Source organism: Dryobates pubescens, chromosome 2 (assembly GCF_014839835.1).
Source record: "Dryobates pubescens isolate bDryPub1 chromosome 2, bDryPub1.pri, whole genome shotgun sequence".
NCBI lineage: Eukaryota > Metazoa > Chordata > Aves > Piciformes > Picidae > Dryobates > Dryobates pubescens.
In genome coordinates, this window is record NC_071613.1 from 29,314,415 (window position 1) to 29,337,992 (window position 23,578).

The window sequence follows — 23,578 nt, forward strand, 5'->3', positions numbered from 1 at the left end:
TATGAGGAACAAAGCACTGATTACTGTATTGTTACAGCAACAGCTTACAGATTGTTCTGTTTCGCTGCTTGAGGACCTGCCGGAGAGCAGCTGCCACCTGCTGGCCATCCACTTCTTCGTTCACCCAGCGTTCGCTGTAGCTTGCTTAAAACTCACAGGACGTTAACAGCTTGTTGACCAATACAATTCTTCACTGAGTTTTGGAGAAGAGTTTGTTATGCTGGGTGATCAGGCTCTCAGGGGCTGTTTAATTTTTTTATAAATTTTTTGGGGTGTGGTGGGTTTTTTGTGTAATTTGCTGATGCTTGCACAGTTCTACAGGAGAAATTGAGGGACATGGCTACTTTGGGATATTCTTATTGAAAAAGTGCTGCAAGGGCAGAGCCTTGAATAACCAATTTAAACCATTCATTAATAAAAATTAGATTGAGTAATTATGTGAGTTTGTCCTTAGAGAAGGTTGAAGATTATACAAAAGGTTTTTAGGTGTATTTATTTGTATGGCTAGGAATAAAGGCAGGATTTCATTACTCACTGCACTTCCTCAAGATGCTTACTGAAACCTTGCAGAAAAGGGCAGCTGGCAAAAAGACCCCACAAAACAAATAAACAAGACTACTTGGGGAAAAAGTCCTAACAAGCTGCAGCTTTCTTTCTGTTCTGAGGATTGTTTTCTGCCCCCGGACATCCATTTGGTCTCTAGCTTAGAAATGTAAGAAAGTGGATGCAAAGAGAGTATCACGATACAGTACTAAATCTTAAAAATGAACTTTATTGGTATTTAAACTAAGTCCTCCTCCCCACAGCCTAAATGAGTTTCAAAACTAGTTGCCCCTACAAAGTAAGTCAGCACAGAAGATACTTTGATTAGGATAGTAGTAGTTTACTCATCATAGAATCAGTAAGATTGGAAAAGACCTCAGAGATCATCAAGTCCAACCTATCACCCAACACCTCATGACTAAGCCATGGCTTCAGTGCCACGGTGAATCCTTTTTTGAACACCTCCAGGGACAGTGACTCCACCACCTCCCTGGGCAGCACCTTGCACTGGCCCCATTCCATGCAACAAGTGACTAAGCCAGAAGGAAGTGATAAAGTAAATTGTTTTCAAAAAGCTGAAGTATGATTGCAGCCACAACAAAGCCAGAAAGTTCTTAAGTTCCCATCACTTTATGGAGGAGACTGATGTTGCAGCACCTTTTTTTTGTGTCCTACTAGTCTGTTCCTGTTAGCAGAAACCCAAACTGTACATGAACAGGAAGAGAGACACTGCACATGCCTATTCCAGTTTGGTTTTTTGACACTTAGATCATAGTATGCCACTATGACCTTCTTCAGACAGAAGGTAGGAGGTGGGAACTGAAATTGCAGTTACACATATATGCAAAACCTGACCAAACCAGATTTTGTCTAGAAGTCACAAAATACAAAAGTTTTTCATTTTTGGCTGTGATTGAGTTCAAAGTTTGATGTAGAATAATCTCTATAATAAAATAGGTGCAATACATTCTCTTATTTCTCAGATTAATGCACTGCAACTGAGGCAAGCCTGAACCCAGGGGAGAAAGGATTTCAACATCTTAAGGTTACTAGAATATCTTCCTTGTACTTACTGCTTCCTCCTTCATAAAATAAATTACTTGCAGGTAACAGTGTATTTACAAATTTATAACACTCACACTATAGTGACTAGCCATGCCAAATCTAAACACAGGGAGAGGATGGAGAAAAGTCCATCTGACAAGTTCGCAGCAGCATTTTATTGAAAAGGGGAAACATTTGATTGCTGAATGTCTAAATGCAGCACATATTTCATTGTCTTCTGTAGTACTTCTTGTCTGTGAAGCTATGAAAAAATATTATGCTGAAGAGTGGGAATTCCATTAAGATGTATGAGGAGACATTACAATACACAGTGTTTCTTTTTTAAATTAAAAAGGCACTTGCTCTCTTGCTTGCCTTAAAGATCTATAAAAAGCCAACCAACCGAACCCCCCAAAACATGTCTGCAGAGAAAGGAAAAGTGGTAATAGCAGAAGAGGTTAAATATGTCCACAGACTACATTCATATTTAAAAAGACAATAATAAAAGTTAGTCATGACCTATTTACCTTAAGCAGATGCTTCTATGGCGTAACTTACATTTTGAAAGTCAATGAAACACTGAGTTTGAAGGTTGGAATTTTTTTTTTGTTATTTAAAAAATAAAATAGAAAAGGTCCAAACCAACCAACCAACCAAGCTCTTCAACGTTCTGTTCAGCCAGGTACCGCTGCCAGTGCCACAATACAGTAATCCACCCCAGGGTAGGAGAAATGTAATTCAGTAAACATCTCCTGCTACCAATCGACAACACAATAATGCAACTCTAAAGCAGATTAATCATGAGGTAACTCTGTCCTTCCAGTAGACAATCCCTCGTGTTTCTGCATCGCAGAGTGGTCTGAGTGCATATTCAGCCACAGGCTGAGTCCCACATTCAAAAAGCATTTGAAAAAAGACAGAAAAATATAAGGAACTAGTAAAGGGGTAGGCTAAAGTGATATCGTCCACATTTCTGGTCAACTCCAATGTCCGACTAGAAGAGAGTAGTTGTTACATCAGAAAAGGGATATGCAGAATTCATTTACAGAAATGGCAAATGCCTCCACCAGACCCAAAATGCTTTAATCTCGCCACAGTTAAAACAGAATTCAGACAGTCACACATGCCTCTGAACTCAAAATAGTTTTCAGCTCTTCTGTCCTGTCATGAAATGTACTCAGCCTTATATTTTCCTCCTGGTGTCTTCTATTTTCACAGCTTCAGAATGTTTGAATTGTTTCTATCTCCAGAACCACTTACAGTTCATCCTAGTGACAAGAAAATAAACAATAAAGTTATAAAAATCACTAATGTTACTGTGGTTTTTTTCCCCCTGGATTTTGCATTTCTCAGGTGGACAAATGTTTCTTCAAGGGAATTCAAGATACTTCTTAACAGCTGTGTATAGATATCTTCTGAGTTAAAATGTCAATCTCAATCCTGCACTCAGCAGTCCCTGTAATTTGGTGCCCGCTTGCTAAGTCTAGTCTGAGGATCACATTTAAGACGCAGTGCATCTCAACCATCTGTCTCTAGCACAGCTGTTCCACAGCTAGCTGTAACTCTGCTAAGGCTTGCCAGAGCTGCAGCGTGCTCTGCTTCATCTGTGGACAGGGAGAACTGACTTTGAAGAAATAACAGTAACCAAAACAGAACCGGAAGCAAAATGTGCCTAGTTCTGTTTGGATATATGGCATTTAATACTTCACAAAGAGGAAATACTAATATAATTTTAAAGGGCTATTCTTTACAATAACAAGTCATTTGCAAAACACTCCACAATAAGTATTCTTACCTTATTTCTAGATTTTTTTCTTTTTCCTTTATTTTGAATTGCTTCTAATTTTTCATTCAAAAGGTCAGCAATAGTTTTTGCATCTCTGCTGTCTATGTGTTCACCAAGAATGTTTTTCTGAAAAATTACAAAACCCCCCCCCAAGCCATACCATATCACCAGTGTGCTACACAGAACATAAAATCTGCCTATTTTCAGATAAAATTTAGGAGAAAGACCTAAGCACAGCAAGATCTATGATAAAGACCTAAGATAAGGCAACCTCTAGTCGGTTGATTTATGTTTCAAGGTTATTATTGTCTCCATTTAAACAATTCTTATTGTCTTCATCCTAAGAACCACTCTTAGCTGTTCATTTTCAAAGCCACACAATTTTTGTCTCGATCCTTAAGGAAACCTGAAGTAGTTATAATTTTCTCACATTTATTCAGCTAAGTATTTAATGTAGACAGCCATTACAAAGACTGCCAATTCATAGTCTACATTCGTGCGATTTGTCAGTGTGGATCACCTCCTTCTCAGACCTGAAAATCCATTACTTTTTACCACAGAAAAGTCTCAATGAATTCGATGGGATTCTGGGAGGGAGCTTCCCATAAGAGATTCATTGAAAAAAAGTATAATGAAAAGAACTGGCTTCACTATCAGAAGGCATTAACCACTTCTTCAGCATGAATACCTTTAGAAATGACTACTATTCTTAAAATGTAATAGTTTTACAAGAATAAAGGCGATTTCCTAGAACTATCTGGATATGTTTAATTTGTTTCTACTAACCTGGTAGCAGGACATGTCGATCTCAACAGTGACACTGATAACTGACTTGGTTTTGTTCATGAGACAGAAAAACTAAATACTTTTAAACAGTTTTCTACCTTAAAATACACATTGTTCAAGTCAAAATTAGAATGAAGTACTATGATTACACTGAAAGAATGCTTCTCCTGAGCCAAAATGAAGTTGTCTACATTTCATTTAGGGAGAGACTTTGCCTGCTTTTGGTGACTGGTGGTGGAATTGATGAAGGTTGAAAAACAATTTGTCACGTAAGACCTCAGCAAAATTAAAGTCTAATTCTGGTTAACTCCACATTTTAGCCAGCTATTATTTTTCCATGCCACCTTACTACTATATAATTGTCCTACTGTAAGTACTATTAAAATTAATTTTCTCCCCACTAAATAATGCACTTTAATATTTTACAGAAATAGTCCCTGAAGTCTTAATGTGAAATGAAACCCATCTCCTAACAGTACCTGCTCACCAGTGTCTGCAAAGGAGGCACTTTACCTTTGTTCCTTGGTAGGGGTAAAACTTGACAGTAGGGTAGGCTCTGATATCAGCAGTTTGACAGGTCTGAGCATATGCCTGGCAGTCTACTTTCCCAGCTTTTACTTTTCCTTTAACCGTCTAAAAAGAAATATTTATTAGAAACAAACTTCAAGTTTCCATTGGTGACTGTAAGCAAATAAATTACCCAGCAGTGCAGCAGAAAGTAAACAAAAATGTCTCAAGCATCTCAGAGTAGTTGCTTGCTTCTTAGTGCATTTTTACCCTCCTATCAGAAGTCAGTCAGTGAGGTAACTTAGGGCAAACACATCGCAGTTTTACAGGCTGATTAATGGTATTTTAACCGTTAAAAGTATAACGGTCTGCTAACACAGTTAAAAACCTACCCTTGCAAGGATCTCAAATTCAGGAGCAAAATTTTGGCAAGGTCCACACCAAGGAGCATAAAAATCAATGACCCAGTGATCTTTTCCATTCAGAACTTTTTCTGTGAAACTCTGAGGAGTCAAATCTACAGACACTTGTGGTAAGTATCTGTGGAAAGGGAAGGATAACAGTCATAATCCACTCGGAACTTAAAATGTATCCAATTTCCTTTTAATCACAAGAAACACTTCTGAAATTAACAATGTCAGTAGCCTGAAAATCCCTCCTGTAGGCAATCTCTTTATTCAAGTGTTAGATAGGATAATATGGTCTTCAGAAATGATTGGGTCATAAGGAGGATGCTTTTTCTCCAAGTTTTAAAAGCTTGAATTAAGAGACATTGGAACTGTAAGATCTTGAACTAACCAATACATACACTTCTGTGTTTCTAATTCTGGATTGACCTAGCATTTAAATAGTTTCTCCCAGGAAGCAAACTATGTAAGTGGATTGTGAACAAAATCTAATGCAGCAACTTACCCCAATGCCCAGCCTCTCAGTGAGTATGAATCTCTGTGCCATCCGTTGTAGCTACTAGAAAAATAAAAAGCAAAAGTCCTATTGCCACACTGGTTTGGAACAGAGTAAGAAACTTGCTTTGGAGCACATAAGCTTTGATAGATAGAACTATTTTGAATGCTGGTTCTTTGATAACAACTCCAGCTAAAACTGCAGGCTCTAAGAAACACGAGAATTAAATTGAAGTATTTTAATATATTTTCTAATTGATGTTCATTCATGACAATAAACCAATTATATACACAGTAGAAAAGCCAGGCAAATTTGTAACTTGGGCAAGGATTTATTTTTGGACATTTGGGGCATTTTGAAATTCCACTGAAGAGTTAGAAAAGAGATTGAGGATTCATGTGCACTAACTTACAAATTTCTAACAGTATTTTTGAATAGTTACCTGGTCAAAATACCACTTCATAGTTTTTGGTGATCTTTATTGGAAAGGATAAATTTCCTTATTTTTGCAGGAAATATCTAACTCATGTTTGGGACTCTGGCACATACCAGTCAGATTCATCAATTTAGTTGTGTTTGACAAGAGAAAAAAAATACTCCAGTTTTAAGAGAAACTTCATCTAGAAGAATTCATGAAAGCAAGCAGTCCAATGACGAAAGCCACTGAAATCTGCTATTACACACTGTGATGAAGAGGTATCACAAGTTATTATCTGCCAGCATTTAGTAGAGCTTGCTTCATTGATTTACAAGTTAGGAACACACACATCTACTGCTTCAGATGGTTATCTACCTTTAAATACGCATGTGCTTCCTGAAATCCCTGGCCCTTCAAACAGTACTGGGAAGTGGAGGAGACAGCCTGTTTGCTTTTGGCCAGGTTTTATTTCACAGGGACTTCTCGTTGTTGTTGTTAATGATTAATGCTTTCATGCTAATGATACAATGAATGAGGTGACTAGATGTACGATGGACAGTTTTTGCAAGAGTGCTAACAGACTGTTGGCAAAGAGGATGATCAGAGAGGAACATCACTCTGTTCTCTAAAGCAAAAGCTGCAAGCAACTGGGCCTGGTCGTATTTCTTATAGTATATGATTTAAGTCATCTATGTTGACAGTTAGAAAGCTGGCAACCAATAAAGAACAAGAAAGAAAAGCTAGATTTCTGAGGCTGTCTCAGTTCAAGTTACTGAAATGAAACGGCAAAGTAAGATCACAGCAGTTGGAACTAACAAAGTGGATGACATCTATGGCAGTAACAACCTATTTTAAAAGCAGAGATGAACCTTTTTTACACCACAGAAGATGCATATTTGTCTTGATCCACATCATCTAACATTGCCCAAGCTCAAACACTTACTAATATTGATGAGCTGTGTTCGATTTTTGAGGAAAGAGTCTTATTTCAGGATATCCCCGAACGCTTTCTTGGTGACAGAAAGAATAGTATTTTTGACAATCCACACTGCCCACACTGATTAATCCATTTAACATCTGGAAAAAAAAATAATCTACACTCAAATTTGCTAATCAAGACTACTACAATTTTAGTAATACTTCAGAAATTTAAGTCATAATCACTCAGTTGGGGAAAAAAAAAAATAAAATCAAACAAACCAACACAATCCAAGGTTATCCAGGGTGGTGTTCTTTCACTGGGTCACTGGGAGCTGGCCACCCAGGTGCATTCTCATCATGCATATGTATTTTAGTACAAAGTGCATGTGCATGGCTCATGATGCACTTACCATGCCAAAAAAAAGTACGTAGGAATGTGATTTAGTATAAAGACTACTGTATGACCATGCTTCATATCACAGGCTCAGTAATTACAGCAGATCCTGATACAGCATAGATGTGCTGTCAGTTGCACGCTTGGCCCGTGTCTTGAACACACTGTACCTGCTGCAAATGCCCAAACAACCTGGCATGGGCTGGGAAGCTGATGATTACTGAATGTGTAACTATAGACCTACTTCACAGACATTTGACTGAAATACAGAATTCTGGCTAGAACTACTAGTCTAGGTGAGTTCAAAATGTCTGGAAGTCATGGATTTGTTTACAAAGATGATGGTATTTCCTCCACCCCCCCCCCAACCCTCCCAAAGTTTCCAATAAATATTCCTGGAAACACATCCATGAAAACCTAGATGGTTTTCAGTAAAGTAATAATACTTTAGCACATGAAAGAACACTTATGACCTTGTAAAACTGAAGCACCCTCTCCCATCCCAACAACTTCATATTGAAATCTATGTGATTCAGTAAACTGAGGATAAGCTTTGAAGTGTGAGGTATTTCATGTTTAAGTCCTTTCAACAAAGAAAACAAGACCTCAAAAAAAAATTCCAATCTTCCTAATAATGGAAATAACTAAGATGGATAAATTTTCAATTCTATTAACCTGAAATTCACCTGAAATTCACCTCAGGTTTTACCAAGGTCTAAGTGCTCTTAAAGATGATTACTGATCATAAAGAATATAGAGAATAAAGTGGCAAATTATTGCAGCCAATTCCCAGCTAGCTTACGGTAAGTCTTTTTTCGTATTTTAACAAATGCAAAGTAGTTGTCTATAGAAACCATTAAGCATCAAAGGAAGTCAGTTACTCTAAAGTTTCTTAGGACTTGGAAAACATGCATGTATCAGCAGGAAGTAAGATTACATTATCAGTGAACTGAGCCTTTAAAAAAGAACAACCACCAGGCACCACAAAGAACAACTTTGTATTGGAAACAATATAAAAGTCAGGTAGGAATTCTCTGATTTGTCCACAGTATTAATCATTAGACTTTCTCAGCTGACCAATCTCTAAGACAGCAGTTCTACCATCTGAGTAATTAAGTGGAAGGTGACACAAAACCAGAAAAGTGATTGAATGTAATTTACCCTGGCCATTTTTTTCCATTCTGGCATTAAAGCCTGACAAGGTCCACACCACGGAGCATAGAAGTCAACCATCCAGATTTCCTCTCGTTTTCTTCTCTGAACTAATTCAACGAATGTCTCTGGTGTTAGTGAGACCACTGATGGATTCCTAAGATCCTAAAGTAAAGACAATTTATAAACATAAACTTTGAAACAGTAAGTTATCCCATATCTTGTGCTATCACATGCAAACAGACTGCACCAAATTCTGAGAATGTCCCTCTTGCAAGCGAAATTTGGTTGCTGCTTTGGTATGGAAGACTCCACACCACGGAAAGGCATGGAAGCATGAAAAGTCATCCCTTCAACCTAACAGTCATATGCCTGATTTGCCAAGAAAAGCTGTAAAAAAAAAAATAGAAAAATACAGCCAGGCAGCAAAAAGGAAGTTGTCTGCCTCCTCTCCATCAAGACAGACAAAGGCAAGAAATTTAGCTTATGTTGCAAGAACAGGCATTATGAGACTGAGCCATGATATTTAGGCTGGGATGCAGGGCAGCACTAAGGAAATCCAAGTATCACCTGAAAAAGACCATCTCCACCTGCTCCTGTTTAAGAGAATGTGTGTGCCCTTAAAACTGCTTTCTTTGGGTTCCCTGGAGAGAATGAACAATCTCTTTGAAGGCTGGAGAACAGCCCACGGATCTCTACTGTGAGAGATCCTGAATGCTGGAGGAAAAATGAGTGCCAGAACCCAGCCAGCAACAATGATAAGTACCAGTGGTTTGCAGTTCCGTGAGCTAAGAAAAGTTCAAGAAAACAGCTGAGAAGCATGGAGGGCAGCAAACTGATTACAAAAACCGAGCTGCTCTTCCTGTGTCAAGGTGTGTGAGGCATTTTCACCTTAGTATTACAGCACTTCGTCATTTTGATTCCTTTATCATCTCCATGAGATACAAATCATAACTATTACTTTGCAGATTGGAAGGGTTCTTGAGATCTTTGTTAATGATCTCAAAGAAATTACCAACAGAGGAGGGAAATCAATCCATTACATGCCAAGTCCCACATTTTTCTTGCCCAAGGTTTTTTGTCACTCTTTATCTAACTAGTCTAATTAATTAAATACATTTAAAAACTTTAGAATCTCCTACCTAAAAAATCATGTTTGTGCATGAGCTGTGTACAGAGTAGAACTGCAACAAGGATTATAATTTACATACCTCTATAAACTCCAAGATCTGCTCAGCAGAGTGATGTCCTTCGTATTCATGAACATCGGATTGATTGAATACAACCGTTGTAGGATAGGCTCGAATGTTATGCTAACAGAACAGACAAGAAGAAATTCCAAGGAATTACTATTAATTATTATTAGGCTGCTTCTGCTTTCCTGCAACTACCACTGGTATTGGTGGCTCACAGCTGTTCATCTACCCAGTTTGTACAACAGCCCAACTGCTTAGACTCACATGCAGATGGGAATTTGACACTGTTACAAATCAGTACAAAAAGATGCCAATTGTATTCAGAGATGGCACAGCTTGGTTTGAATTTAAAAACCTTCTTTTATCATGCTCCACAATACAGGAATTAATCCCTGGACCTTCTGAGCCTTTAAAGCTATAAGCAGTCTTCAGGTGGAAATGCCAGTGCTGTAAAATAACTGTATTGTTTACTATTGGACAGAGACTCTTCCATGATTTTAATTCTTTGTGTAAACACATCTAAATAACACTTGGAAAAGCTTGTCCTTTTTGGCCATTTTTCATGTCTTTAAAGATATTATTAATTTCAAGGTAAATACAATGTAAAAAGCATTCAAACATTGTAATGTTAAAAGCTCTTGTGAACAACAAGATGTGCAGCTGCAGGAATGCTGTCAAAATGTAGTATTTTCTAGAATTCAGAATAAATTCAGTAATTCCTATACAACACAATATGTATACGAGGACGGACTGAGGGAGCTGGGGTTGCTTAGCCTGGAGAAGAGGAGACTCAGAGGTGACCTTATTGCTCTCTACAGCTACCTTAAGGGAGGTTGTAGATAGGCAAAGGTTGGTCTCTTCTCCCAGGCAACCAGCACCAGAACAAGAGGACATGGTCTCAAGCTGTGCCAGGGGAGGTTTAGGCTGGAGGTTAGGAAGAAGTTCTACACAGAGAGAGTGATTGCCCATTGGAATGGGCTGCCCGGGGAGGTGGTGGAGTCACCATCATTAGAGGTGTTCAGGAGGAGACTTGATAGAGTGCTTGGTTATATGGTTTAATTGATTAGGTGGTGTTGGATGATAGGTTGGATGTGATGATCTTGAAGGTCTCTTCCAACCTGGTTTATTCTATTCTATATGATACAACAATTCAATAATTTCTACTGTTATAAATTATTGAAGCAGAAGGTAAGCAAGAAAAACTGATCAAGATTTTAAGAAAAGTAAATAATTTTCATTCCTTTACTATATCTTTAATTAAATGTAAAATGGTAAGTAATAGACAGGGTTTTTATCTGAAATTGATCCTGTACTTCTTAAGCACTGAAAAATGACAAGCAGTTAGGGTGAGCTGAATTAGAACTGGTTCTGCAAACATCTTCAAGAAGTGCTGTGTCACTGTAAAACTTGTATTTTCAAATGTTTTGCTGGTTTTTATCTTCACGTGCGATGAAGAAAACCAATGGACATATTTGTATGCACATCAGAAATTTCTGCATCTGCTTTAATTCTTTTGTTCCTCTTAAAAAAACAGGAAACAGTAAATTTTAACACTTCTAGTCTTCCAATTAGACTATAGAATCAGACCAAAATGTGACCCGTATTTTGCACTAATATTTTATCTGCTACGTAATTTGCATTGAAAAAAATTATGCAAGTGTCCTGCTCAGTTTACTACCCTCCAATAATGTATATTAAAGAACAAGCATTGTCTGCCCCCATCCTCCTACCCTCAACTAGAAGACAACAATATTTCTTGAAAGGATTGTCTTCTATTTATTTGTTTGGGTTTTTTTGTTAGTTTCTGCAGCTTACCATGTTGCAAAGCCCTTCGTGGACAGTACAGTCTAGCGTTCCAAATTTAAGCTGACCATAAAGATGTACTGATGCTTTCCTCAGCTCTGGTAACAAAGCTCGACAAGGAGGACACCACTAGAAAACAAAATGCAAGTAAGTGCAATTAGTTTCCCCCCAGTTAGCTCTCAGGAGAATGTAAGCTGTTTGAGATGAATAATATGCTGCCCTGCCAACAGACTCCACTAAATACAAACCCCACAGAGTCTAGGAAGTAGTGCTGCCACAGAATGAGAAATTGTAATATTATCTCATGGTGCTTAAGGATACCTTCAAGATAATGCTAGTATTTTGGTACACAGTTAAATGACAGACTTTAGAAGGAGGGAAATGTAGGTATTAAACATTTACCGGTGCAAAGAAGTCTACAAGCCACGGTTCCTTCTCTTTGTCAGGAAAATTCTGAGGTCCCAGTGTGATAACATGAGAGTTGACACTTTCTTTGGCAAATGCAACAACGTCATATAAGATCTTCTTTCCTTCAAGGAACAATGTAAAAAGGAAACTTTATCTTTCCCTGTGACAGATCTCATTAAAAAAAGTCAGTGGTAGCAAGAGGAGAACTGCATCTTGCCTAACTACCTTGTGTCACATTCTGGATGAAGCTACACCTATGGCTGCAAGCTACAACCTTGCTTCAGGCTTCAAACAGTGTTTTTTAATCTTTTCAGCAGTACACAATAATGTAGTTCCAACCTTTCCTGAAGGGAAACTGCTACTTTGGGAATGTAAGCGGTAAGTCTCAAACTAGATTTTCTTGGATGGAAGTCAACTAAACATGGAATTAATTTTACTGCAGTGACACATGAAATCAGATCCAAGTTTCTCGAGTTGGCAGCACTGTGTAATTAGCATGTTAAGCCTCTCTGAAGGGTGTGCCTTACAACATTCTTTGGTTATGCTACCCAAAGCAGAAGCTCCCCTGATCCCCTTCAGAGACTTCATTTGTATGTAGCAATTTAAAGAAAAAGGATAGTAAAGACAAAATACATTTCTTGGCATCTGATGACTGCTTACCCAGGATAAAAAAACAAAAACCAAACAAACAGACAAAGGCAGTGGGTTTGTGCAAGGCCACAGTAAGGTCAGGGAAAAAATTGCAAATACTGAAACTACAAAACTATTCTTTGTGAAAGCAAATGCAGTTTGCCAAAGATAGTGTAATCTCAAAGTGATTACATAATGATTTAAATTTGCCAAAGTTTCTCTTACCATGATGAATTTCATAATCTCCAGTTCCTTTTCCTTTGAAGACTGCTAAACAAGGTTGATACACATACAGTTTGTTGCAGATGGTGGGTGAGGAAAGACAGTCAAACTTGCCAACCTATTTAACAGACAGTGACATTTTAATTAAGGCAGTGTATATATATATATATATATGTGTGTGTGTGTGTGTGTGTGTGTGTATATATATACACACACATACACAGAGTGACATATTTCCAAAGGCAAGAGTTAGGACAAGAAGGTAAAAATATGGAAAAGTAGCCTTTTTATAACTGAAGTCTTAAGAAAACTACTAACACACCTATATTAAATTCCTTGCTAATCTTACATTTAAAGGCCAAAACAGGGAACAACAGGTAACAGCTTAAAAAAAAAAAGACCAAAACCTTACAATAACACAATCCATATATCTTTTGTGCAAAGTTTGAACTTGGTTTCTTATTAAGAGAAATGTCAAGGTAATTGTCAAGTTTTCTGGACAATTAAAGTACAGTTTCACATACATCAATTTGATATTCAAGTGTTAACTTTTAATTGTTATCTGAATGGAATCTGCAGCAATATTTCCCATGAGAAAGCAGATTGAAAAAAAAAAATAAATAGATGTTTCCTAACCACTTCTAAATTATTCAAACTGCATGGGAAACTTCATTGCATGCTCTAAATGAGAGCCTTTCCTACAAATCTACCGTATGATAGTACCTCCTTTCTTTCAGTACTAGAGGTGGCAGTGGTAGTAAGTTAATAATAATGGAAAACATACTGACTTGTTCTCTGATAGTAAATTGCATTTACACTACGTGAGTGAACAGGCTTACCTGAATGTGTTCATCTTTAAGTAAAAATTTAAGTTTCTTAAATTCCTGCACATTTGATTTATCCTTTTCCCCAAACTGGAAGAAAATCAGCCACCGGTGATGAGCCAGACGGTCCTTTCAACAAAAGAAAAAAACCCAACAAAACCACAGACAAAAAAGAATTAAGTATTATTCCAAACTTGGAAATTCCCTTTCTGTTTTATAAAGGCAAGTGCCCAATTATTCATCTGTTCTTCGACTGAGTGGAGGAGGTCAAGTTCTTTCATGTAGCCCTTTTTCTAAACCTCCTTATACTGCATCATTAGGGGTAGAAAGGAAATACATCTGAAAACAAGCTGGCTACATGTTCCTCTTTTTTTTTTTTCACTGCAAGACACACAAGCAACTTCCACAACTTCTAGTTTCATTTCATAAATAACTTACCAGGATTGAAGAGTGCTTCTTCCTTTCTAACATTACTGACAAAATACATTTAAAACAAAATTCTCTACAGTGTAGGTGATTAAAAAAAATAAACAGAAATCCACAGTTGCAGACTGAGTTGCAGTGGCAATCTCTGCAGTTTTCTGTTTTCCTGTTGGAACACCACCCCTGCTTACTTTTGTTGATTTGCTACACAACAAAAGTAAGCACAGCCAAACAGTGTTAAATAATTTTGGCTACAGAGAAAATTTGTTTTTATAAAAAAGTAATTTTCAGTTAAATAAACACTGGTTTGTTGTATCAACAGGATTTGAAGAAAGTACCAATAAAAATAATAAACATACATTATTTAAAGAAGTCCTAATGTATTTTTAAAGAATTACCTCTAATGATGCTGCAGAGATAACTTCAAAGTCTGGCAGATGCTTCATTACTTCCTGATATATTTCTCTGGCATCCAAGGAGTTAAGAAACTAGGAAGGAAAGTTAACTGTGTTTATAATAAGGAATTACAAGCATGAACCTGATGGCTGATGATTAATACCCAAAGTCTCAGGGAGATGTTTTTTTCCTTTCTATCAACTGAACAGTACAGGATCGATCAGCTGCTTCTTCATGCATATAAATTTCACAGACATCACTCTCAGAATACTGCTTTTTATCTTGTTTTCCTACAATATTAAACTCTAGGTACTGTATTTTGTCCAAATGGGGGCTATAAGTCTCAAATGTGAATTTAAAGCCAAATCTGGAAGTCTTGTAAACTTGACCATAAGCCTAATCTTACAGCCATCATCAACTCTGCTGTACAGATACCCAAGTTCCAGTAATTTTTAAAATTTAGGAAGTACTACAAAACCAGTAATTCAGGAGCTGTAAGTTACAAGGAGGAAAGGTAGGTTACAAATTCAATTTCCTCCTCTTAAAGATATAGATAACAGTAGTGACAATACAGGAGCAAGCCATGCTCCAAACTGAGAAATGTCTCCCATCAATTAAGGAAGTTAGAACTGCCACACAAACGTAGGAGGAGGTTGCAGTATTAGAATAGAGCTGAACAGCATCATCTGTACTGACAGACATCGTAGGAGTACTTTCAGCACACATGTCAGCACTCTGCTCGGAGCAGCATCTCAAACTTGTGGTATCTGGGGCATATTATTCCTGGAATAAAAACTGGGGGCACATGGCAAATCACAGAATAATTTTGTTGGGGAAGACCTTTAAGATCAGCAAGTCCAACCGTTACCTTAACACTGCCAAATCCACCACTAAATCATTTCCCTACGCACCACATCTACATGTCTTGCAAATACCTCCAGGGACAGTGATTCCACCACTTCCCGGGGCAGCCTGTTCCAATGCTTGACAACCCTTTTGGTGAAGAAATTTTTCCTTATATCCAATCTGAAATAAACTTCTCCTGGCAAAACATGGAGCTATTCTCTCTCGTCCTACTGCTTGTTACTTTGGAGAAACTCCCAGGAGAGTCAAGCAGCTTTAGAACTAGTATTTGGGCCTGCCACAGAGCACATCCCACTCCTGGATTCCCAAAGCTGCCCAGGGAGGCTCCTGAGGTGGTGACTAGAACAAGCTACAGGCTGCTGCTACTCTAATGTGCTACTCTTTACTCTTCCAGCATACCAGCAAACTGGGGATCACCTCCAGGGATCACTGCCTTAGGAGCCAGGAGAGATATAAACACATACGAAGGTATACACATTTAAATGGAAAAAGAAAACAAGTAACTTTTCAGTTTTATATAATCAATCTGGAAATTATTTATACATTGCTTTGCCATTGTCACCAACTTGTTTTATCTGAAGACAGACAATTGAGAAAGAGCACGTACCAAAACACCTCCTTTCTCTTTGTTATTTATGGTGGCTCCAGGTGGAAAGTATGCTGTGGTACTAGTTGAGATATCTAAATTATCACAAAGCTCACCCTGGGTGCCACAGTCCATCCAGCCTACATTAGCAAGACCTTCCTGTAATAAAACAAATGAAACAAACCAAAAAGCCAAAACAAGACCCAGGGAAGAGTATTTTTTAATTTCAAGTTCAGAAATACTTTTGAAAATCCCAACACATGTAAAATACCACATTTAAAACAAACAAATGAAACCACATTGTAATTCATTAGTTAGTGTTTTATAAAATTATTTAAAAGTTTAATGTTATTCCAACAGTTCAGTCAAAATATTTCACTCTTCTGAAAGCTAATGGGTGAAATCTTTGTTCCACTAAACTCAATGAGAGTTTTCGCTCCAACGGGATGCTTTCGCTTCTGTTGTTTCATTTCACATCTAACAGGTAATGCTTTCAAAGTGAAACGCTGCTTACCAACATGCCAGCTAGCTTAAGGCGTGTCTGGTAACTCAAGCAATCTGAAAAATAAAAAGTATTTATTTTACAATCCTAAAACTTCAAATTATAAATCCACTAAACCTACTCTTGTTTCGAATTACCCCTTCCCTCCCTACAAGGGGGACCATTTCAAGAGGCATACTTTCTGACTTATTCACCTGGTATTTCAGTGACTTGAAGTTGTAACATCTAGTAATTAAGCACTCCATGATCATCTTGCTTCATCAACACAGAATTGTTTTAAAAATGACCCTTCAGACTGACCCTTAAAATTTCTTCTTAACCAATGCTTAAAAAAAAAAAAAAAATGACCCAACCCTACATACTGTCTTGGAATGAGACTTCAAAGGAAATACCAATTTTCTGTCATTCAAATAATAACACACTACAATAAATATCTAATGAGCTCCAATTAGTGATCCAGACTTTGAATAGTTACCTTCTGATACAGATTTTTTTTTTCTGAACTAAGAGGGACTTCAATTGGACCAAAGTTGAAAACTCAATACCAAAAGGATTGTAACTTAAAATTAAAATTATTTGCAAATGTAAACCCAAGACTATAGCTGTGGTTAGTCAGTTCACAGCACAAAGGTCTCTTCATAAGACCAGGAAATCTTTATTTGTCAAAGGTGCAGTGCATTTACTTAGCTCTACCAGCTAAATAAGGAAACTTTCTTGTACACTGTATCCAATACTGATCCCAAGAAAGTCAAAAAGCTACAACAAATAATACAAATACAAACTGTCATGACATCAGTGGTAAAAGCCACTTACTATGTCCAAACCTAACTTAAGAGAAAACATTCGATTTATTTTTGAGTAATGGTGGTGTGAAGGCAAGACACACCCTTTTTGCTACTCAGCTATCATGACAAGCTGTCATGCACCTATACAGTATCTATTATTTGTGCTGAGCTGCAAACTGAAGTTAGAGGCCTTTTCTGCCTGTTCCCTTCCTAAGAGGTTACACTTGAGTGCTGCTTTAATGACTCATGTGACGTTACAGAAGCAGAGTAGCATAATCTTTCCATTAATAGTCCTTTCGTCAAACTGCCTCTAAAATAACCTGAAATGACCCAAAGTCTAAATACTGTGATCATGTAAAATGTTTTAACTTTTTATGAGAAGCAAAATGGATTCTGCAACTATCAATGAAAATATTTCCTGTTTGCCTTAGGTGAAAATTATTTAATACACCTACCCCCACGTTCAGCACAGAAGGTGATCAGCCAACCAACACCAGAAGCAAATGAAGTTTCAATGGCATTAACAAAGTTTCCTAAGAGCAAAAAAATTTGCATCCGTTTGTGACCAGTTAAATGTGACTTTGAAACAAAAAAAGTTTTGTAGTTATATTAGCAAATTACAGTAAACTTCTTTTAAACTCAAAAAAACACACACTAACAGCTGACAGATTCACTTGCATAGTTTTTGACATATTTTATGTTGTAAAAGCAATTTCAAGAACAGCAGCCCAAGCAGAGCAGATGAATATTACCTGCCCATAACTCAGTAACAGTGCTTGTAACATACTGCATGGCAAAGTTCTTCAAGCTTTCTTTTGACCTATCTCCATAATACTTCACTGGTTGCTATGGAAAACAGAGAATAAAGTTTATTAAAAAGCAAACAAACAAAACCCCCACAAAACACACACCCAAATCTGTTGTTTGGGGTTTGTTTTTATAACAGTACTTATATAACTGCAGGACACCAACATCTCATCCCCCACTCCTCGCCCCTCCCCTCCCCCCCCCCCCCCCAATTTTAGCTCTGTTCTCTCCCTCCCACATCAGAATGTTTGGAATTTAACTTCTATGTAATTTTTTTAATGTGCTTTCTTTCCAAGTCCAGAAACAGAAGGATAAATTAATCTTAGAAACACCAACTCCTAATGATGATATTTCTGTTTAAATAAAAGGAGGAATTGTCCAAGCAGACTTACTGCTTTGCTACCACATTGCTGCCAACAGTGATTCCCAAATCAGAAGTGAGGTGTTGCATGGTAAAATGGTTCAAAAACCTGCTTTATAAACCAAGTATTTATTTCTGAAGTTAACTTTCTAAATTAATTTAAGGTGACAGAAGAGGGGTAATTTATTAAAAGGAAGTAATATATTAAAAGGAAGATCTTCTTAAAAACATCTACGACTGCATAAGTATTAAAGAAATACTCTTCCAGATTTCCATCTTTCTAAAAAAATGCCTGAAGTTTTATCACTCACCATTCCAGTTTTGAAAACATACAGACTTGGGTAACTGTTAATCCCTTTAATTCGACAAAGCATTCTGTTATCTCCACAGTTGACAGCTCCAATGCGTATTACTCCATCCATCTCCCTAGCAAACTCCCTCCACTACAAAAAAGGGGGAAAAATAAAGATATATCCTATAAAGACATAATAAAAACTCAGCACCTTAGGGAAAAAAAAAAAAGGCATCTTGAATGGTCTTTGATTTCAGCTTCATTGTAAAAATCCACTTCACTGGTTTTAACAGCATGAACTTAATGAATTTTCAGAGTTAATTTGCTTGTTATACTTACCGTAGGTGCTAAATCATGGCAGTGGGAGCATCTAGGAGAATAAAAATTCACAAACCACAGTTCTCCTGAGTTAACAGCAGCATCTAGATGGACAGAAGAAGACTCTCAGTAATGTAAATCTGTAATACACTAACACCTATAATGTTCATTTTACCCATTTTTTCCCACCCAAAAGCTGAATTAAGTATTTGTCAGACACAGTAAAAGTAATCAAGATGGGATACAAAGACTGCACTTCATTTGCACATACTTGCTCTTGTGGGTAAGTGCATAAAAATCACATTTCAGAGGGTATCAACACCCTGACTTTCAACATCTGCTCTCTTAATTAAGAACAAATGTAGTCTCTACAGATTAACCTTATTGAAATAGTGTAGCATGATAGTGTAAGACTAATTAAGCACAATTAAATACTCTTGCTTATAAAAGAAAGTAACAGCAATGACCTATACAAACACAGAAGTTGTTATCAGCTTGAATTACATAGCCTTCAGTCTCTCAATTTTTGGACATGATTTTTATAGTGAATTTTCTAAATTATATACAACCAAGGAATGGGTACGTTCTGCTAACCAGTTAACCAAAGCCCCTCCTCATTTGACGACTTTCTGACAGTTTTTTTGTCTAGATTTGCAACACTCTATAGATGAACAGCTCACAATGTAAAAACTGTTACATTGGGTTGCCATGTTGTCAACAGATATTTATTCAAAACTTACCAAATTCTCCCCTATCCAATGTTATAATTTCAGGATCATCATCATAAATACCTATTAAAAAAAGACAATGGTTTTATTTTTGCCGTCTTGAAAATGACAGAACAAGCTATCATTCACAACACAGAAAACAGAAGACAGTACACTTAGGTTGAAGTAGTAAGCTGGCAAAGATTGTTTTTACAACAAAGTTATACTTGTTTAGTAATATGTAACCTTAGTTTAATCTCTTGATAACTCCTGCACTACAAAAGCCACCATCAGCACAGAGCAATTCCTTTGGTGTTTTAATACATCAGCTACCAAGGGAGCAGTGAAGGTGAACTACCACTGTTACAGCAAGAGTGTTAGAAATAACATCAACCAGCTGACAGATTAAAACTGAAGAAACTTCACCCCTCAGCAAGAAAGCTACAGAATGTCTGGAAGCTTTTTCTTCTCTCAGCCTCTGGTTATTTAGATCACAAAGGTGTTTCAACCAGAAGCTTTTCCACTAACAATGTGGGAACTCAGTGGAAGGAAGGTAAGGAAGACAGCATTTCTAAAAAGCGAACCAGTCCTACCTAGAACATCACTACAAAACAGTCTACTACTTCAAGTACACAGGAAAGGCAGCGCAGAGATACCCAAAATACTATTGGACAGCATTATATTATGCTACTACAGCTATAGATCTTTTACAGTACCTAACATGGTGAGATGCCATTTCACCTGAGGTATACAAGAATTAAATGCAAATAAATAATGAGAAATTAATTTCTGCAAATGACAAGGTATTACTATCCATTTACATATCATGTAACATAATACATATACTCACCCTTATGTGTGTATATATATAAATAATTTGTATTTTAATATATAAACATATGAAACAAAAATTATAGGTGTAGATACTCTCCAAATCACTGAGTAACAGACACTCAAGGATGTATTTCCTCAATCAAGCTGTGCCACTTCAGGCAGATAAAACTTCTTAAATCTGTTTATCTAAAGTTTTAAAATAATTTCCATATTTCCTGTGATAGTTGCACCTCCAATTTATTGACACTGAAGTTCTATTTCAGTTTGACATTAATCAAATCAGTCAGACATGAAATTTTAGAGATGGGAACACATTAAATTAGAAAAACCAAAACAAAACATCAGCTTTTTCTTTCATACCAATCAAACCACGTTACTCAGTTCTGTATTTTAGCTTACTTCTGTTATAGCAGCTCTGTGAATGGTTCATTCCAGCCTTTCCCTACAACTACCTAAAATTTGTTGAGACCAACATTAAATAATGATTGATTATTTTTCCATTTTGTGCTACCTCTTAACTGATTTCTAATTGTGTAAGTGCACACAAAATAGGCAAAAATCTCCTCTCAAAATCTACTTGAGAATAGTTTAGATAAACAAAAATTGTCTTCCTGCATTAAAGACTTACAAAGAATACTGATCAAACATTAACACTGGAATTGAAGTGAAAATAAAGAAAATCAAACCCAAGAGAGTCAGATGATCAATAAGAAGGTAAGCAGCAGGAATAAAAGGCTAGGTAAATAGTTCAGTACATTTTTGGTATTTTTGGGTAGCCATTAACAGGGTAAATAAAAGACTAGGTCAACAGAGAGAAAAGTGACAGCCTCAGGAGAACAACAGCACAGGCAAGAATCTGGAGAGAAGAATCATAAACACATAAAAGATCTGCTATAGATTGAATGCTGCATTTACTTGTGATGGCTTTAAGTGAATTACAACCACACATCATAGCTTACCAAAATCATAGCGATAAAAGTGCCAGCTTTCATAACGGCCTCCTTGCTGCTGATCTTCAAGGCCTTTCTCTCCGTATTTATCGTACTTCTTCCGCAGATCTTCATCTTTAAGTACTTCATATGCTCTATTTATTTTCAAAAAATTTTCATGTGCATTTGGATCATTCTATATGAAGAAAACTGTAATTAGTAATTAATAAACCATATGGCACATGTAATGCAAGATAACAGCTATTTGGAAATATTTTTATATCCCTACTATAGATGTCAATTGTGAGGGATGCAGATACTACAGTGATCTCCAAACAAATTCCAGTAAAGGTTTGGTTTCCCAAAGCCAGATGCATAATTTTTTCACTCTCACTGAAGTACCAGTTGCAACACAAGGCAAAATGGTAGGCTGTAACATTCTCTCTCTCAAAAATGAGGACTTGGCATTTCCTTCGTGATCTTTTCTATTCTACAATCTCCACTCATCCAGTTTGGTAGTCTCTGCTACAAAGACAGGTTAATTCTTCCTGATACTATGGTGTAGACACAGGCCTCCTTTCCTATTTAAAAATCTTTCTGGTTCTAGACAGCTTCCAAATTATAATGTGAAAAACCTGCAGATGTATTTTAACCCCACTTTAGGTTATGAGCTGCTGCAGCGTAACAGTGGTGAGCAAAATCTGCAGCACTCTCTCACTTTTAACTTCTGCTTACACATTTAATTAAAGACATGCTTTTTATTACAGATTCTTTATTTATTTACTTAAGTATACCTGAAATGTATTAGCACTTTGGAATTTGTGTAATGGCTTCATCTTCTATATATCATCTTCAATACTGAAAATACCCTAATAAAAAAATCTTTAGTGGTATTTCTGTACTTGGAAACTACAGAATCTGACCCAAAATACCATTATTTTGAAAGTATCAACACAGAAAATGGAACTTGCAGTCAATAGCTACAAGTTGACATTTCTAACTTGAGATTTGGCTTTCTCATGTTCAAAGCCATTGTAAAACATTAGCACTTCAGAGGCTATTCTGTGCCTGTGGGCCCTGAGCTCATATAGAACATTACTGTCTTCTGTGTTTCTGTGCAGGTGCAGTTGCACATGTAACGATCCAAATCTTCACATTTCCTGTGAATTTCCAGTTATTTCAGGAAATCATGAGGAAAAACTGATGACACTTAAATTGAAGAGATTTCTTTGTACTTCAAAAAATTGAGTAACATGGACTGAGCTGTTCCCAGTCTTCTCTCTTGTTATTCTAGAGGTCCTTATTACACTCCCTCATTATGCCATGGCAGCCCTGTAATTCCTGCTTTGTCCTATTCAGTGCTCAGAGATTGATGGCTCAGTACAGGTTGGTGCTGTTTGCTTTTAGATGAAACTTCATGTTAGGGAAACACTCAGTTCCCCTAAAGAGACAAACTCACCAGTCTACCAAGATGGCAACCGGTATTTACAAAAACATAATTAAGAACTAAATTACTTCAAGGTGGTTTGTTGTTTTTTTTTTTTTTTAACCACAGCAACTTAATACGGCCCAAATTCAACACAGCATGTAAACCCCTTTTGGTAAATTTTCTCTACAGAAAATCTGAGCTGAGACATATTATCAGGTGGTCCCCTTCACAAGAACAGAGAAATACTGCAAATAAATTAAAAACACTTTTTATACAAACATTAAGATTCATCAACCCAACAACTTTGACCTGTTAAGAGGTGTAACTTACCTGATTTTTATCAGGGTGCAACTTTAGTGCCAGTTTTTTGAATGCTTGACGTATTTCTCTACTACTTGCTTCTTTGGATACTCCAAGTAAACTATAGTAGTCCTGATCAGTGCATACAAGAACTATTATGCATACTAAAACTAGCAAGAAAGATCTTTTGAACGATTTAATATAATCTCCTTTGGATAGTAAGAACTCCATTATGAAGTTTTGGTGAAATTTACAGGTTCTAATTCAAGCACGCTTTGAGAAGAGTCTCCAGTAAATCCGTCGACGTTCAGAAACAGATTTATGACTGAGCTCTTCAAATTGCTGCTGCCTGTCCTACTTCATGTCACAGGTCTCACAAAATGTATGGCCTGTAAGGAGAGTGATGGAAAAGCAATTAATTTTACTATTTAGTCAAGACATATACGTTACAAAAGAACCCTGCTGGCAGCTTGCGCAGACTGCACGTGAACATTAAGTTTCTTGATGG

The 23,578-nt window shown here is 36.9% G+C and overlaps 1 protein-coding gene across 1 annotated transcript; it reads right to left on the reverse strand.

Annotated features, from left to right (window-relative positions):
• Positions 1-2,348: 2,348 nt before the first annotated feature.
• Positions 2,349-23,453, reverse strand: DNAJC10 (DnaJ heat shock protein family (Hsp40) member C10). The gene is made up of 22 exons (XM_054173805.1): positions 23,101-23,453; positions 21,372-21,537; positions 19,612-19,662; positions 18,893-18,975; positions 18,573-18,704; positions 17,846-17,939; positions 17,549-17,626; positions 16,321-16,364; positions 15,828-15,965; positions 14,359-14,448; positions 13,553-13,666; positions 12,717-12,831; positions 11,856-11,983; positions 11,466-11,582; positions 9,666-9,767; positions 8,464-8,619; positions 6,931-7,064; positions 5,579-5,632; positions 5,059-5,206; positions 4,673-4,792; positions 3,383-3,499; positions 2,349-2,855 (listed from the first exon to the last, which is right to left on the reverse strand). Exons 1-22 carry the CDS (start codon positions 23,299-23,301, stop codon positions 2,844-2,846), a joined length of 2,394 nt encoding a protein of 797 aa, XP_054029780.1. The 5' UTR covers positions 23,302-23,453; the 3' UTR covers positions 2,349-2,843.
• Positions 23,454-23,578: the final 125 nt, after the last annotated feature.